This window comes from Dasypus novemcinctus, chromosome 8, assembly GCF_030445035.2.
Source record: "Dasypus novemcinctus isolate mDasNov1 chromosome 8, mDasNov1.1.hap2, whole genome shotgun sequence".
Lineage (NCBI taxonomy): Eukaryota > Metazoa > Chordata > Mammalia > Cingulata > Dasypodidae > Dasypus > Dasypus novemcinctus.
The window spans coordinates 89,654,813-89,669,939 of NC_080680.1; the positions used below are offsets into that span (position 1 = coordinate 89,654,813).

General features: G+C 41.3%; 1 protein-coding gene and 1 non-coding gene across 10 annotated transcripts in view; one reads left to right on the top strand and one right to left on the bottom strand.

Annotated features, from left to right (window-relative positions):
- LRSAM1 (leucine rich repeat and sterile alpha motif containing 1) overlaps positions 1 to 15,127 on the bottom strand; it is a 62,737-nt gene that overhangs the window by 45,249 nt on the left and 2,361 nt on the right. For all 9 annotated transcript variants that reach the window (XM_004479765.5, XM_004479763.5, XM_012520132.4 and 6 more), the window contains exons 3-6: positions 14,323 to 14,379; positions 13,343 to 13,387; positions 12,226 to 12,303; positions 10,575 to 10,643 (exon numbers count right to left, since the gene is read on the bottom strand). In XM_004479765.5, the coding sequence (XP_004479822.1) occupies positions 10,575 to 10,643; positions 12,226 to 12,303; positions 13,343 to 13,387; positions 14,323 to 14,379 (249 nt within the window). The remainder of the gene's footprint in view (positions 1 to 10,574; positions 10,644 to 12,225; positions 12,304 to 13,342; positions 13,388 to 14,322; positions 14,380 to 15,127) is intronic.
- On the top strand, positions 11,889 to 11,995 carry LOC111760974 (U6 spliceosomal RNA). The gene has a single exon (XR_002794479.1). It is a non-coding gene; the product is annotated as a U6 spliceosomal RNA (small nuclear RNA).

Sequence of the window (15,127 nt, forward strand, 5' to 3'; positions counted from 1 at the left end):
GACAAAGAAACGGACAAAGAAACAAGACGCAGCAAAAAGACACAGAAAACAGACAACCAGGGGAGGGGAGGGGAATTAAATAAATAAAAATAAATCTTTAAAAAAAAAAAAAAAAAAAAAAAAGAGCAGGGATAGCTACACTAATATTGGACAATGCAGACTTTAAATGGAAAAGTTATAAAAGATACAGAAGGCTATCATATACTAATAAAATGGACAATCTATCAAGAAGATAGAAGAGGCATAAATATCTATTTCCCTTACCAGGGTGTCCCAAAATACATGAGACAAACTCTGGCAAAACTGAAGGGAGAAAAAGACATCTCTACAACAGTCACTGGAGACTTTAACACACCACTCATATCATTAGATAGAATATAAACAAGGAAACAGAGAATTTGAACACTATGACAAATGAATTAGACTTAACAGACATATACAGAATACTGCATCCAAACTCAGTGGGTTATACATTCTCCTCAAGTGCCCATGGATCTTTCTCCAGGATATACCATGTGTTAGGAAACAATGCAGCTCTCAATAAATATAAAAGATTGAAATTATACAAAGCACTTTCTCAGACCAGAATGGAATGAAACTGGAAATCAATAATGACAGGAAAGAGGTAAATTTGCAAATGTGTGGAGGCTGAACAACACACTCTTAAATAATCAGTGGGTCAAAGAAGTATTGCAAGTGAAATCCATAAATACACTGAGACAAATGAAAATGAGAACACAACTTATCAAAACTTACGGGATATGGCAAAGGCAGTCTTGTGAGGGAAATTTATAGTCCAAAATACCTATATTAAAAAGAAGGAGAAGCTAAAATCAAAGATCTAACAGAACTGGAGAAATCAGAAAAAGAACAGAACACCAATCCCAAAACAAACAGAAGAAAAGAAATAATAAAGATCAGAGCAGAAATAAATGAAATTGACAACAACAACAACAGAGAAAATCAACAAAACCAAAAGTTGGTTCTTTGAGAAGATCACTAAAATTGACAAACCTCTATCTAGACTAACAAAGGAAAAAAGAGAGAAGCCTCAAATAAATACAATCAGAAATGAAAGGGGAGAAGTTACGATGGACCCCATAGAAATAAGAGAGATCATAAAAGGATTGTAGTAGTTTGATATGGTTATGTATTCCAAAAATAGATATTGGGTTATGTTTGCAATCTGGTCTGTACCTGGGCATGACTGAGTTATAATTAGGGCTTTGATTGGGTCATGTCATTAGGGTGTTGAGTCCCTGCCCCTTGGTGGGTGAGAACTCACAGATAAAAGGCATGGCAAAGGACAGAATTGGGAGGGGGGGTTTGATGTTAGAGTTTTGATGTTGGAGTTTAATGCTGAAGCCTTAAGTGGAGTCCCAGGAAGTAAGCACACAGAGGAGAGAGAAGCAAGACCCTGGAAGGGAGGGAACCCAGGAAGCCTGAATCTTTGCAGATGTCGGCAGCCATCTTGCTTCAACATGTGAAGATAGACTTTGGTGAGGGAAGTAACTTATGCTTTATGGCCTGGTATCTGTAAGCTCCTCTTCCAAATAAGTACTCTTTATAAAAACCAACCAATTTCTGGTATTTTGCATCAGCACACCTTTGGCTGCTAATACAAGCATATTATGAGAAACTGTATGCCAACAAACTAGACAACCTAGATGAAATGGACAAATTTTTAGAAATGCACAAACAACCTACACTGGCACTGCAAGAAATACAAGAACTTAACAAACCAATCACATTTACAGAGATTGAATCCGTCATCAAAAATCTCCCAACGAAGGAACGACCAGGACCAGATGGCTTCACAGGTGAATTCTACCAAGCATTTCAAAAATAATTAACACCAGTCTTGTTTAAAATTGAAAGAGGAGGGAAAATTACCCAACACATTTTATGAAGCCAACATCACCCTAATACCAAAGCTAGATAAAGACACTGCAAGAAAAGAAAATTACAGACCGATTTCTCTAATGAACATGGATGAAAAAATTGTCAACAAAATACTTGCAAATGAGATCCAACAGCATATCAAAAGACTTATACATCACAATCAAGTGGGTGTGCAAAGCTGGTTCAGCATAAGAAAATCAATCAACATAATACACCACATTAACAAATTAAAGGAAAAAAGCACACGAACATCTTGATTGATACAGAAAAGGCATTCAATAAAGTCCAACATCCTGTCGTGTTAAAAATACTTCAAAGGATAGAAATAGAAGGAACATTCCTCAGTATGATAAAAAGCACATATGAAAATCCCACAGCCAACATCATACTGAATAGGGAAAGCCTCCCCTCTAAGATCCTGAATAAGACAAATGATGCCCACTGTCATCAGTGTTATTCAACATTGCACTAGAAGTTCTAGCTAGAGCAATTAGACAAGAAAAAAAAATTAGAGGCATCCATATAGGAAAAGAGGAAGTAAAACTCACTATTTGTGGATGACATGAACCTATATTTAGGAAATTCTGAAATGTCTACAACAAGGTCCTTGAACTAATAAATGAGTTCAGAGAAGCAGACTTGGCTCAATGGATAGAGCATCTGCCTACCACATGGGAGATCTGCGGTTCAAACTCCGGGCCTCCTTGACCCATGTGGAGCTGGCCCACATGCAGTGCTGATGTGCACAAGACTGCTGTGCCACACAGGGGTGTCCCCCCCGCATAGGAGAACCCAATGTGAAAGGAGTGTGCCTCATAGGGAGAGCTGTCCAGCGTGAAAGAGAGTTCAGCCTGCCCAGGAGTGGCACCGCACACACGGAGAACTGATGCAGCAAGATGATGCAACAAAAAAAGACACAGATTCCTGGTGCCGCTGACAAGAATGGAAGCAGACATGGAAGAACACATAGTGAATGGACACAGAGAACAGACAACTGGGGCGGGGGGTGGGGAGGCGAGAGAAATAAATAAATCTTAAAAAAAAAATAAATGAATTCAGCAAAGTGGCAGGATATAAGATCAACATAGGGAAGTGCATGTGGCTAAAGCAACTGAGCTCCCACCTATCACATGGGAGGTCTGTGGTTCAGTTCCTGGTGCCTCCTAAAGACAGCAAGCTGGGGTGACAGGCAGGAGTGGCAAGCTGACACAACAAGATGATGCAACAAGAGACACGAAGCAAAACATAATGAGAGACATAACTAAGCAGGGAGCAGAGGTTCCCAGTGCCTCCTTAAAAAGATAAGCAGGATGGTGAGCTGGCATGATGGGCAGGTGCAGCAAGCTGATGCAACAAGATGACACAACAAGAGACATAAGGCAAAAAAATGATGAGAGACGCAACAAAGCAGGGAACAGAGGTGGCTCAAGCAATTAGGCACCTCCCTCCTACATTGGAGGTCCCAGGATCAGTTCCTGGTGCCCCCTAAAGACAGCACACAGCAAGTGCAAACAATGAGGGGATGAGGAGAAATAAATACTCTTTAAAAAAAAAAGATTAACATGCAAAAATTAGTATGTTTTTGTACTCTAGTATTGAACAATCTGAGGAGGAACTCAGGAAAAAATTCCATTTACAATAGCAACAAAATAACTCAAATCCCTAGGAATCAATTTAACCAAAGTACAGGATCTATATGCAGAAGACTACATAACAATGCTAAAAGAAATCAATGAAGACCTCAACAAAAGGAAAGACATTCAGTGTCCATGGACTGGAAGAGTAAATATAATGAAAATGTCAATCCTACCCAAACTGATTTATAGATTTAATGCAATAGCAAACCAAATTCTTTTGGAAGGGAAAGTGCACCCGACTAGCCAAAGCATTCTTAAAAAGAAGAGTGACCACGGGAGGAATTTCACTGCCTGACCCTGAAGCATATTACAAAGGTAGGTGGTCAAAACAGCATGGTACTGGCATAAAGATAGACACATTGATTAGTGGAATAGAATTGAGAGTCCAGAATAAACCCTTCCCTCTACAGCCAACTGGTTTTTGACAAACCTACCAAATCCATGTTAACAGGACAAAACAGTCTCTTCAACAAATAGTGTTGGGAGAATTGGATATTTACAACCAAAAGAATGAAAGAGAACCCCTATCTCACTCCCTATAAAAGAATCAGCTCAAAATGGATCAAAGAACTAAATATAAAAGCCAGGACCATAAAACTACTAGAAGAAAATGTAGGGAAACATCTTAAAGACATTGTGGTAGGTGGCTTCTTGGACCTTACTCCCAAAGCACGTGCAACAAAAGAAAAAATAGGTAAATGGGACCTCCTCAAAATTAAACACTTTTGTACCTCACAGGATTTTGTCAAAAGGGTGTAAAAGCAACCAACTCAATGGGAGAAATTATTTAGAAATCACAGATCCAATAAAGGTTTAATATCCAGGATATATAGAGATGTTACAATTCAACCACAAAAAGACAAATGACCCAATTAAAAAATGAGCAAAAGACTTGAATAGACATTTATCCAAATAAGAAATACAAATGGCAAAAAAACACATGAAAAAATGTTCAACATCACTCATGATTAGGGAAATGCAAATCAAAACTACAATGAGATGTCATTTCACACCTAGCAGAATGGCCTCTATTAAAAAGACAGAGAGGGAAACGGACTTGGCCCAGTGGTTAGGGCGTCCATCTACCACATGGGAGGTCCGCGCCCGTGTGGAGCTGGCCCATGCGCAGTGCTGATGTGTGCAAGGAATGCCGCACCATGCAGGGGTGTCCCCCGTGTAGGGGAGCCCCACGCGCAAGGAGTGCTTCCTGTAAGGAGAGCTGCCCAGCGCGAAAGAAAGTGCAGCCTTCCCGTGCTGCTGAAGACAACAGAAGCTGGACAAAGAAAGAAGACGCAGCAAAAAGACACAGAGAACAGACAACGGGGAGGGGGCGGGGGGCCGAAGTAAATAAATAAAATAAATCTTTAAAAAATAAAATAAAAAGACAGAGAGTGCTAGAGAGGATGTGGAAAGATACGAACACTTATTCACTGTTGGTGGGAATGTAGAATGGTACAGCCACTGTGGAGGACTGTTTGTCAGTTCCTAAAGAAGGTGACTATAGATTTGCCACGTGACCCTGCAATACCACTACTGGGTTTATACCCAGAAGAACTGAGAGCAATGACACGAACAGACATCTGCACATCAATGTTCATGGCATTGTTATTTGCAATTGCCAAAAGCTGGAAACAATCGAGGTGTCCATAAACTGATGACTGGATAAACAAAATGTGGTGTACACATGATGGAATATTATGCAGCTGTAAGAAGAATGGAAGTCGTAAAGCATATGACAACATGGATGAACCTAGAGGACATTATGTTGAGTGAAGCAAGTCAGACACAAAAGGACAAATACTGTATGATTGTGCTGCTATGAACTAAATATTGTGTAACATAGTGTATGATTCCATTTTATAAAATGTAAATATAAATCAATTATAAAGATGAAATTAGATCAATGGTTACATATGACTGGGGAAGGCACGTTAAGGGGTCTGGATTTTTTCTTTTTGGAGTAATGAATTTGTTCTAAAATTTTTTAGATGAATGCACAATATTGTGATTATACTAAAAGCCATTGTGTACTTTGGATAGACCGTAGGGTATGTGAATACATCTCAACAAAGTGGCTAAATAAATAAATAATCACCCAAGAATAGCCAGAAATCACAGCTATTTACATCAGGGGAAAGAGAAAGTGATTGAGAGGTGGAAAATGTTATTATTATTTGTCTGTTTTTTTATTATTATTGAAATAATGAAAATACTCTAATAATGATTGAAGTGATGAATGCACAACTATGTGATTATCCCAAATACCATTGACTGTATACTTTGGATGGATTTATGCCTTATTAATATGTATTAATAACATTGATTTGTTAGAAAAAAAATTAGAATGGCTCCAGCCCTGATCAAGATGGCAGAGTGAGAAGCTTCAGGGCTCTGGACCCTCACAGGAGCTTTGATCAACCAGCAAGAACTGGCAGAAAAATCTTTCTCAAAGCTCCAGAAACCAGTTAAAGGACTGTAGTACAAGACAAGCACCTTATCAAGAAAAAGGCAACTGAAAAGTTGGAGGCGCTCCAGGCACCCTAGCTAGCCCATCCCCACCTCTCAGAGGCTCGACATGGAGCTGCCCAGTGCTCCCAGTGTGGGTCTTTGGCCCTGGTTCCAGAGAGAGCCGTTAACCCTGTGCACATACTGGGAGCATACATGTCTAGCCCAATCTGAGGGACTCTCTGTCCTAGAACTTGCCTTGCTATAGAAGGAGCTCACAGAGGTTTGCTATAGAACACTTCAGGAGAGCAGTCGAGTGGCTGCCTGGTGCAAAGGATTGTTGGCTGTAGTACATAGAGTACAGGGGACCATGAGGAAACAGTTTCCTAGAGAAGAGGAGACATTTGTATGCATGTAGAAGGGGTAATTTCCTAGGGCCAAATGTGCATGCCCAAAATAAGATGCATGTGGCAGGAAGGATTAGGGAGGTTCCTACCCTTTGGCCTGGAGCTAGATAAGCCTTGAAGAAGAGCACTGGGCACAGGTTAATCTGCAAAGACTGGGAAAGGTATTTCCTTTTATTCCTTCCTCTCCTCCTTCCCCTCCTCTTCCTCCTCCTTTTTTTTTTTTTTTTTTTTGTCATTGTTAGTGCCTGGCATTCAAGGAAAGCATTGCTAGAAAGCTAAGATAGGAAGGAACAGACACCTCAAAGTCAAATTCCAGGAATAACATGTTAAAATATCAAAATGTCCAGGTTTCACCAAAAGATTACAAAATATACAAAGAAACAGAAAGCCATGACTCAGGCAAAAGAGAAGATTATAGCATTAGAAACCATCATAGAGGAGAATCAGACCTGAAACATTCAAAAAAAAAAAAAGCTCAAAGAGCTAAAGGAAAACATGAACAAAGAACTAAAGGAAATCAATGAGGATATCAACAGAGAGATGAAAATTATAAAAGGAATTAAAAAGAGCTGAAGACCACAGAAACAGAAATTTAAAATTCCCTACAGAGGTTCAATAGCAAATTGGAACTGGCAGAAGAAAGAATCAGTAAATTGAAACAAGACGATTGAAATAATTAATCTAAGGGTCATAAGGAAGAAAGAATGAAGAAAAGTGAGCAGAGGCTGAGGAATCTGTGGGATACCATTAAAGATACTAATATATACATTGTGGGAATCCCAAAAGGAGAACAAAGAGAGAAAGGAACAGAAAGAACATTCAAAGAAATAATGGCTAAAAAAATCCCAAATTTGACAAGACGTGAGTGCACACTTCAATGAACTACCAACAGTATAAACGCAAATAGACCCACATCAAGCCATGTTATAATCAAATTGCTGAATGCCAAGGAGAAAGAGAATTCTGAAAACCACAAGAAAGAAGCAATATGTCAATTACAAGGACCTCAATAAGACTAAATGCTGATTTCTCATTGGAAACCATGGAGGCAAGAAGGCAGTGGGATAACGTATTTAAAGTGACAAAAATAAAAAATTGCCAACCAAGAAGTCTATATCTGGCAAAAATGTCTTTCAAAATTAAGTAAGGGGGAAGCGGCTGTGGCTCAATCAGTTGGGCTCCCGTCTACCATATGGGAGCCGCCTTGTGAAGGCAGGCTCACCTGCATGCTAAGGAGAGCCTCCGGCCTGCAAGTGCTGTGGCGAGCCACCTGGGCAGGGAGCTGACTCAGCAAGGTGACCCAACAAAAAGGGAGACAAGCGAAAAAACGCAGAAGAACGCACAGTGAATGGACACAGCAGACAGCAAGCAAAAAGCTGCAAAGGGTGGGGGGGGGGGGTTAAAAAAATTTAAGGGATTAAGACATTCCCAGATGCTGAGGAAGTTCAGCAGCACTAGACCAGCTGTACAAGAGATGCTAAAGGGAGTTCTGCAGGTTGAAAGGAAAGGACACAAGACAACTGACTGAAGTTACATGAAGAAATAAAGATCTCTAGTAAAGGAAAACAGGTATGATCAAGCAATTGGGCTCCTGCCCACCACATAGGAGGTCTGTGGTTTGGTTCCTGGTGCCTCCTAAAGTAAACAGTGAGCTGGCATGATGGGCAGGTGAAGCATGCCAACACAACAAGATGATGCAAGAAGAGACACAAGAGGAAAAACATAAGAAGAGATACGACAAAACAGGGAATGGAGGTGGCTTAAGTGATTAGGCACGTCCTTCCCACATCAGAGGTCCCAGGTTCAATTTCTGGTGCCTCCTAAAGAAACAAGGTGAATAGACACAGTAAGTGCAAAACAATGAGGGGGTAGGGAGAGATTAATAGATAAATAAATTTTTTTAAAAAAGATCTCCAGTAAAGATAATGACATGGGGAAATACAAATACCAGCACTATTGCATTTCTGATTTGTAACTCCTTTTTTTTTTTTTTTATTTCCTAAAGGATCTAAAAGACAAATGCATAAAATGTAATGATAGGGGCACAGGTGTGGTTAAGTGCCTGTTTCCCATGTACAAGGTCCTGGGTTCAATCCCTGGTACCTCCTAAAAAAAATGTAATAATAAATCAGTGGTATTGGACTCAAAATATAAATATGTAGTTTGTGACAAGAACTACACAAAGATATTGGGATGGAGGGATAGAGGAACATAGTTTATGTATGCTATTGAAATTAAGTTGGTATCAAAGCAGAGAAGATTGTTAAAGATTTAGGAGGTTAAATTTAAGCCCCATGGTAATAACAAAGAAAATATCAGAGAACATACAAACTCATAGAGACAGAAAGCAAAGTAAAGATGACCAGGGGTAGGGGCTAAGGGTAATGGGGAGTTAGTGCAAAATGAGTGTAGGGTTTCTGTTTGGGGTAAAGAGAATTTTAGTAATAGAGGGTACTGCAACACTGTGAATGCAATTAATCCCACTGAATTGTAGGTGTGGAAGGGTTGGAAGGGGAAGATTTATGATGTATATATGTTTCCACAATTAACAAAAGAAAGAAGGAGAAACTAAAGAGATAATGACAATTAAAAGCAATAAATTATATTGGATGGGATCTTTGAATGGGGGCAAAAAGGCTCAAAAGGACATTTTTGGGACCTAAGAAAAAATTGGAATACAACTGTAAACTTTATATCAATGTTAAATTTATTGAACTTGATAAGTGCACATAAAGTGAATATCCATGTTCCTAGGAAATATACATGGAATTATTAAGTATTCAGGAACATGAAGTATACAACCTACACTCAAGTGTTCAGAAAATGGATTGACATAGATAGACCAAGACCAACAAATGAGTAGATAGATAATGAATCAAAAGATTGATGGCTAGATAGAAGGATAAGCAAAACTGGCAAAATGTTAAAATTGGTAGATCTGGGTATCTGAGATATGAGTGTATTTTGAAGTTTTCTGTATGGGTTTGTATTATTTTTGCAACTGCCCTGGAATTTTAAAATTATTTTAAAATACAACATAAAAAAAAGGATGGAAAGCTAAGCAGCGAATAAAACTAACGGGGTTGATGAATATTTGATGAATCAATATTTAATGAGTTATTGTCAGGGATCCAAAAGTTATAAAACAGTGAACGCAGCAGTTCTATAAAAATATATACATACATGTCTCAAAAGATCTACACCAAAATAGTCACAATGACTCTAAGTGGTGGCAATTACTACCGTTCTGCCATCTATTTTCTGTGTGACCTTGAGGAAACTACAGTCACCTCTCTGGGGTAACATGCAGATACAATTGCCTCCATCATGGGGCTGTTCCTTCAGATCATTTCTATCATTTCTTGGTCTCCTCCATGTGCGAGGCCATGTGCTGGGTAAAGGCACTGCCCTTATAGAGACCACACTTCAGGAGGGGAGACAGTCAATAAGCCAGTAAAGACACAATGAATAATCATAGATTGCCATCAGTGCTTTGAGAGAAGTAAGCAGGTGCTGAGACAGAGACTAACAACAAGGATCCACTTAGGGAGGCTGGAAGAGGATTCTCAGAGGAAGAGGGGTCTGGGCTGAAAGCTGCAGGATGAGCTACACAAACACACAAACAGCCCAGGGCAGAGGCGCAGGCAGGTTTAGGTGCTCATGCAGCCAGCAACGTGGAGAGAGCAGGAGAGGAGGCCGTTCAGGCCAGTGGGGCTTGCGGTAGAGGGCCTCGGGTATCATGGTGAAGGGAAATGCAATGGGGCGCCACTGCTGCTTCTGTAAGGTGGGGACAATGAAAGAACCTGCCTCACAGGGTGGCTGTGAGGATTCACTAGATAATGCAAGTAAAAGACTTAGCCTAGTGCCTGGCTCACAGTGACCAGTGAGTAAATGATTAGGATTAGAAATGAGATGATGAGTCAGAGTGCTGAATTCCTAAATTCTGAAAGGTAGGCCCTTTTTTCTTGTGGAAGCTCATGAATATTTGATGAATCAATTTAATGAGTTACTCAAAGATAGCCCCAGCCCGGACTACAATGGAGAGTGGGCACGTTAAGAGCTGACATAAAGCACAGTCGGCTGCTGCTGCTGGCTAGAGCATAACCCAAAGACTCCAGGCTGTGTGACTGCAATTTCTCCCTTAGGTGAGTCCCAGGCGGGTTTGTGTTTGCCACAGCCATACCTGGAGGGCTGTCAGCTGTCCTATATCATCAGGAAGGGCTGCCAGCTGGTTCTCGTGAAGATCAAGCACCTGCAGAAAGAAGACAGTATTACCATCTCCCAATCACCAACTGGGAAAACCCCTCGGATGTCAGGCTCCAAAGAGGCAGGAAGGTACCCCGGGGCCACCCTGTGCTCCTGTTGTCAAAACGCAGAGCACCTGGCCCTTCCTGTCCAATGAAACCTTCGTCATTCCCAGCTCACTTTCTTTTCAAAAATATTATACAATTCCATTCTTTGCTTTCTCAAATGTCTATTTTTACTGTTAAGTGAAAAATGTATGCTGCAAAGCAATACGTATAGACAGTCGCATGTTAAAAAGAAAATGAAATAACCCCATAAATATATATATGTATATATGTATATCTGCATAGAAAAAAGACTAGCAAAATAATGATAGTGGTTTCTCTGGGGAGTGAAATTTTATGTTTCTTTCTCCCTCTCTTTGCTTAACAATATTTTCAAAAAAACTTTTTTACAATGAAAATGAGCCAAAGAGGCCTAGGAGAATACAGATTAATATTTTTTAAATGTTAACTTTCTCTGACTACAAAATGAACGCTTGATGGATATGTTAAGTGTTAGAGGAGCATGATGTCTACAGCCTACTCTCAAATGTTTAGAAGATGAGGGGGGGAGAGGAAGAGGGAGAGGGAAAGGGGGAGAGAATGAACAAACAAATGTGGCAAAATGCTAATAGCTGGTAATCTGGATATCTGGGTGGAGGGTGTATGTTAGAGTTCTATGTTTTGTTTCTGTATTATTTTTGCAACTTTCCTGTAAGTTTGCAATGATTTAAAAATAAAAAAGCTCATGAAAATAATAATAATGCTTGTTGGACTGGAACAATAAAGAGAAGTGAAAACTATCCAACCTCTACCAATCAGAGTTAAGCACAAAAACCACTTAGCTGGCTATACTGTCAGTCTTTCCTCTTGGTGTGTCTACCCACTCTCACCAGTTCATGTTCATGTGGAGCAGTCCTGGGGTCACAGCTCACAGGGCCTGTCCTGGAGGAGCTCACCCTCAGAAGGGAGCCTTCCCAGATTACCAGGGTTTTGCACATTAACCACACGATGCCCTGGATGTCCCTCCTAGCCCTTCTTGTTTGGGACCATCAGTTTCCTCACTCTCTGTTAGTTTACTTGACATGAATTTATGATTGTCTCTCTACCTAGTGTGTAACCTCCCCGAGGGCAGGACCTGGGGCTAGTGGTCTTTGTCACTGGTCCCCCATGCACAGCATTCAAAGGTGCTCAATAAGTCAGTCATGCTGGTGCTCACTTTGGCAGCACATATATTAAATTTGGAACAATACAGAGAAGATTAGCATGGCCCCTGCGAAAGAACGACACGCAAATTCATGAAGAGGCACATGGTTTTTTTTGTACTTAGAAAATAAAGTCATTGCTTAACTAAACATAAGCAAGTAAATAAATAAATAAATAAACCGTGCTGCTCAAACCCCACACTTACTATTACAGCAGTTGTGTCTGGCATATACTTTAATATACAAAGGGAGTGGGGAAACTTGGCTCCATCCCGAAACACCAAGTTTCAGGACTGTGGGCAAGGTGCAGAGTCCCAAGCGCCTGGGAGAAGGGTCACAGTACCTTGATGGTTGCGAGACTTAGGAGGCTGCAGGACTTAGGAAGCAGGGAAGTGAGGTGATTCGTGTGGACAATCAACACCTGTGTGGAAAGAATTGCAACCTTTACGTTGAAGAACAGGCATCCTGCTCAGTGCAGGATGCAAAGTGGCCCTGTGGTGGCCAGAGGCAGAGTCTCTCCCGGACACCACGACAAGGGGATGCGGTTCAGAATCATGGGATTGCTGAAGGTGGAATCAGATGACCTTAAAACCTGGAATTTCAAGGGTGGAAGGGTCTTGAAGGGCTAATTCTACCTTCCATCCTGACCAGGGATCCCCTTTGCAGATGTCCTGATCTTACCCTCTCTCTGCATCAGCGTCTTCTTGTGGAAAATAGAGAACAATAAAGTACCTGCTTCGAGGACTGCCATGACGACTAAATAAACGAAGAGACAAAAAAGCACTTAGCCCAGAGCTGGCATGCAGTCCAGGGCTCAAGCCACGTTATCTAGGGCTATTTTTGTTGGCATCCAACCCCTGCTTTAATACTTCCAGCAGCAAGGAGCTTCCTGCGTTGCTGCGATGGAATACATTTTACCTATCCTCATTTAGAATAATCTCACCTATCTGCATTCAAAATAGCAATGCTCTGAAAAAAAATTATTCATTTCACTCAATCTCTCCTGAGTGACCAGAATGAAATGAATATAGTTATTATTAACAATGAGGTTTCCCATTGTTTACTATGAGGTGTCATTACGCTCAGTGCACTTATACCTCTCTATCATCTATTTATCTATCTAGGCTAGCTACCTATCACTCACTTAATTCTCATAATATCTCTGAGAGGACAGAACTATGAATGTCTTTATTTCATCATGAAGAAACTAGAATGTAAGAGTTTAAGGAAGTTGCCCAAATCATGAAGCCAGTGGGGGGTGGAGCCACAATGTGGCCCAGGGCTGCCCCACCCCAAAGCCTGCTCTTCTGTGAAAACACTTGCTGCAGGTTGAAAGGGTGAAAACCAGAGAGAAGGGAGGGAGCTACGCCAGGAAGACAGCCCCCAAAGGCCCACATGATTTCAAACAAGCAAACATGAAATAAGCAACTCAATAAGAAGAAAATGAAGACCCATCTCACCTTCTTCTGTAGAACTTTGCATGTTGCAAAAGCCCCAAACGGAATCTGAGAAAATATAAAGAAGAGTCAGTGCCTTGCCTCCTGCCTGTTTTTATTTAATTTGTTCTCTAAGTGGCACACATGTAAGGGAGGCACGGCGAGGAGGTGAAGAAGTGCAAAACGCTGATGTGGAGAACAGTGCTAAGCCCAGGGGAAAGGCTGGTGATATGGTCAAATCACCCTTCCAACCAGCTGGCAGGAGACTGCCCTATCCTACCCCACCCCACCTCACCCCCATCACAAACTCCTCCCTGCCCAGAAATTCAGGGGCAGAAGATGGGTCTCTGGTGCTCTTCAGAGGATGGAGAATCTCAGACTTTTTCAGACCCCTAGGAATCTATGGTTATATCATATAACAAGACTCCTTGCTTCTTGGAGACTATGTTGAGGCCAAAGGATTATCTTAATTCTTAGGGGCAAGAACAAAATCCAGTGAAACATCTCCTGAAGAGTGCTTTTGGCCTTTTTGAAACCCCAGGCCTGGGAGCAGATATGGCTCAAGCAGTTGGGTGCCCACATCCCACATGGGAGGTCCCAGGTTCGGTTCCTGGTGCCTTCTAAAAAAGACAAGCAAGACAGCAAGCTGATGTAATGAGTTGATACAATGAGATGACGCAGCAAGCTGATGCAATGAGAAGACACAATAAGAGACACACCAAGCAGGGAGTGGATGTGGCTCAAGCAATTTGACACCTTCCTCTACATGGGAGGTCCCAGGTTCAGTTCCCAGTACCTCCTAAAAGAAATGAAGATAGATACAGAGAGCACACAATGAACAGATACAGCGAGCAATGGGGGATGGGAGGTATAAATAAATACATAAATCTTCAAAAAAAAACAAACAAACAAAAACCCAGGCCTGATCTGTCTTTCCTAGTGACACATAGTCCAAGAAAACAGGTCAGGTCAAATTCACAGCCCAAACACTGTCCTCAGTTTACCTCTGAGAGCTCACATTTAGAGATGTCAAGAATGTCATCTGCTCCAGCTTCTTTTGCCTAAGGATAACAATAAAAAAAGAAGTGTTCAAATAAAACACCCTTGCACAGGTGTCCCCCACGTGGGGGTGCCCCATGCGCAAGGAGTGCGCCCGTGAGGAAAGCCGCCCAGTGTGAAAAGAAAGAGCAGCCTGCCCAGGAATGGCGCCGCCCACACTTCCTGTGCCGCTGACGAGAACAGAAGCGGACCAAGAAACAAGACGCAGCAAATAGACACCAAGAACAGACAACCAGGGGAGGGGGGGAAATTAAATAAAAATAAATAAATCTTTAAAAAAAAACAAAAACAAAAAAACAACAAAAAAAACACCCTTGCACAGTAGATGAATCAGGCAAAAAAACACAGAATTGGGCAACAGATGTGGCTCAACCAAATGGGCTCCTGTCTACCATATAGAAGGTCCAGGGTTCGATACCCAGGGCCTCCTGGTGAGGGCAAGCTGGCCCTCGCAGAGTGCCTGCCCATGAATCTTTGAAAAAAAAAAAAAAAAAAAAGGAAGCACAGAATTAAGGAACTGCAAGGAACCAGAAGACACCATCTGGTTCAACTGGTCTACTTTGTAGGTAGACTAATGATCCCTGTTTTCAGATTTGAAGTTCACCAGGAAAGATAAACGGACCAAATAGGGACCTCATCAGTCTGATCTGAGAATAGATTTGTCCTTACAGCTCTGGGGGATGGGGGAAGACAGCTGGGAGGGGACTCAACTTGTTTTGGGGAACAGAGGAAGCAATGGGGATGGAATCA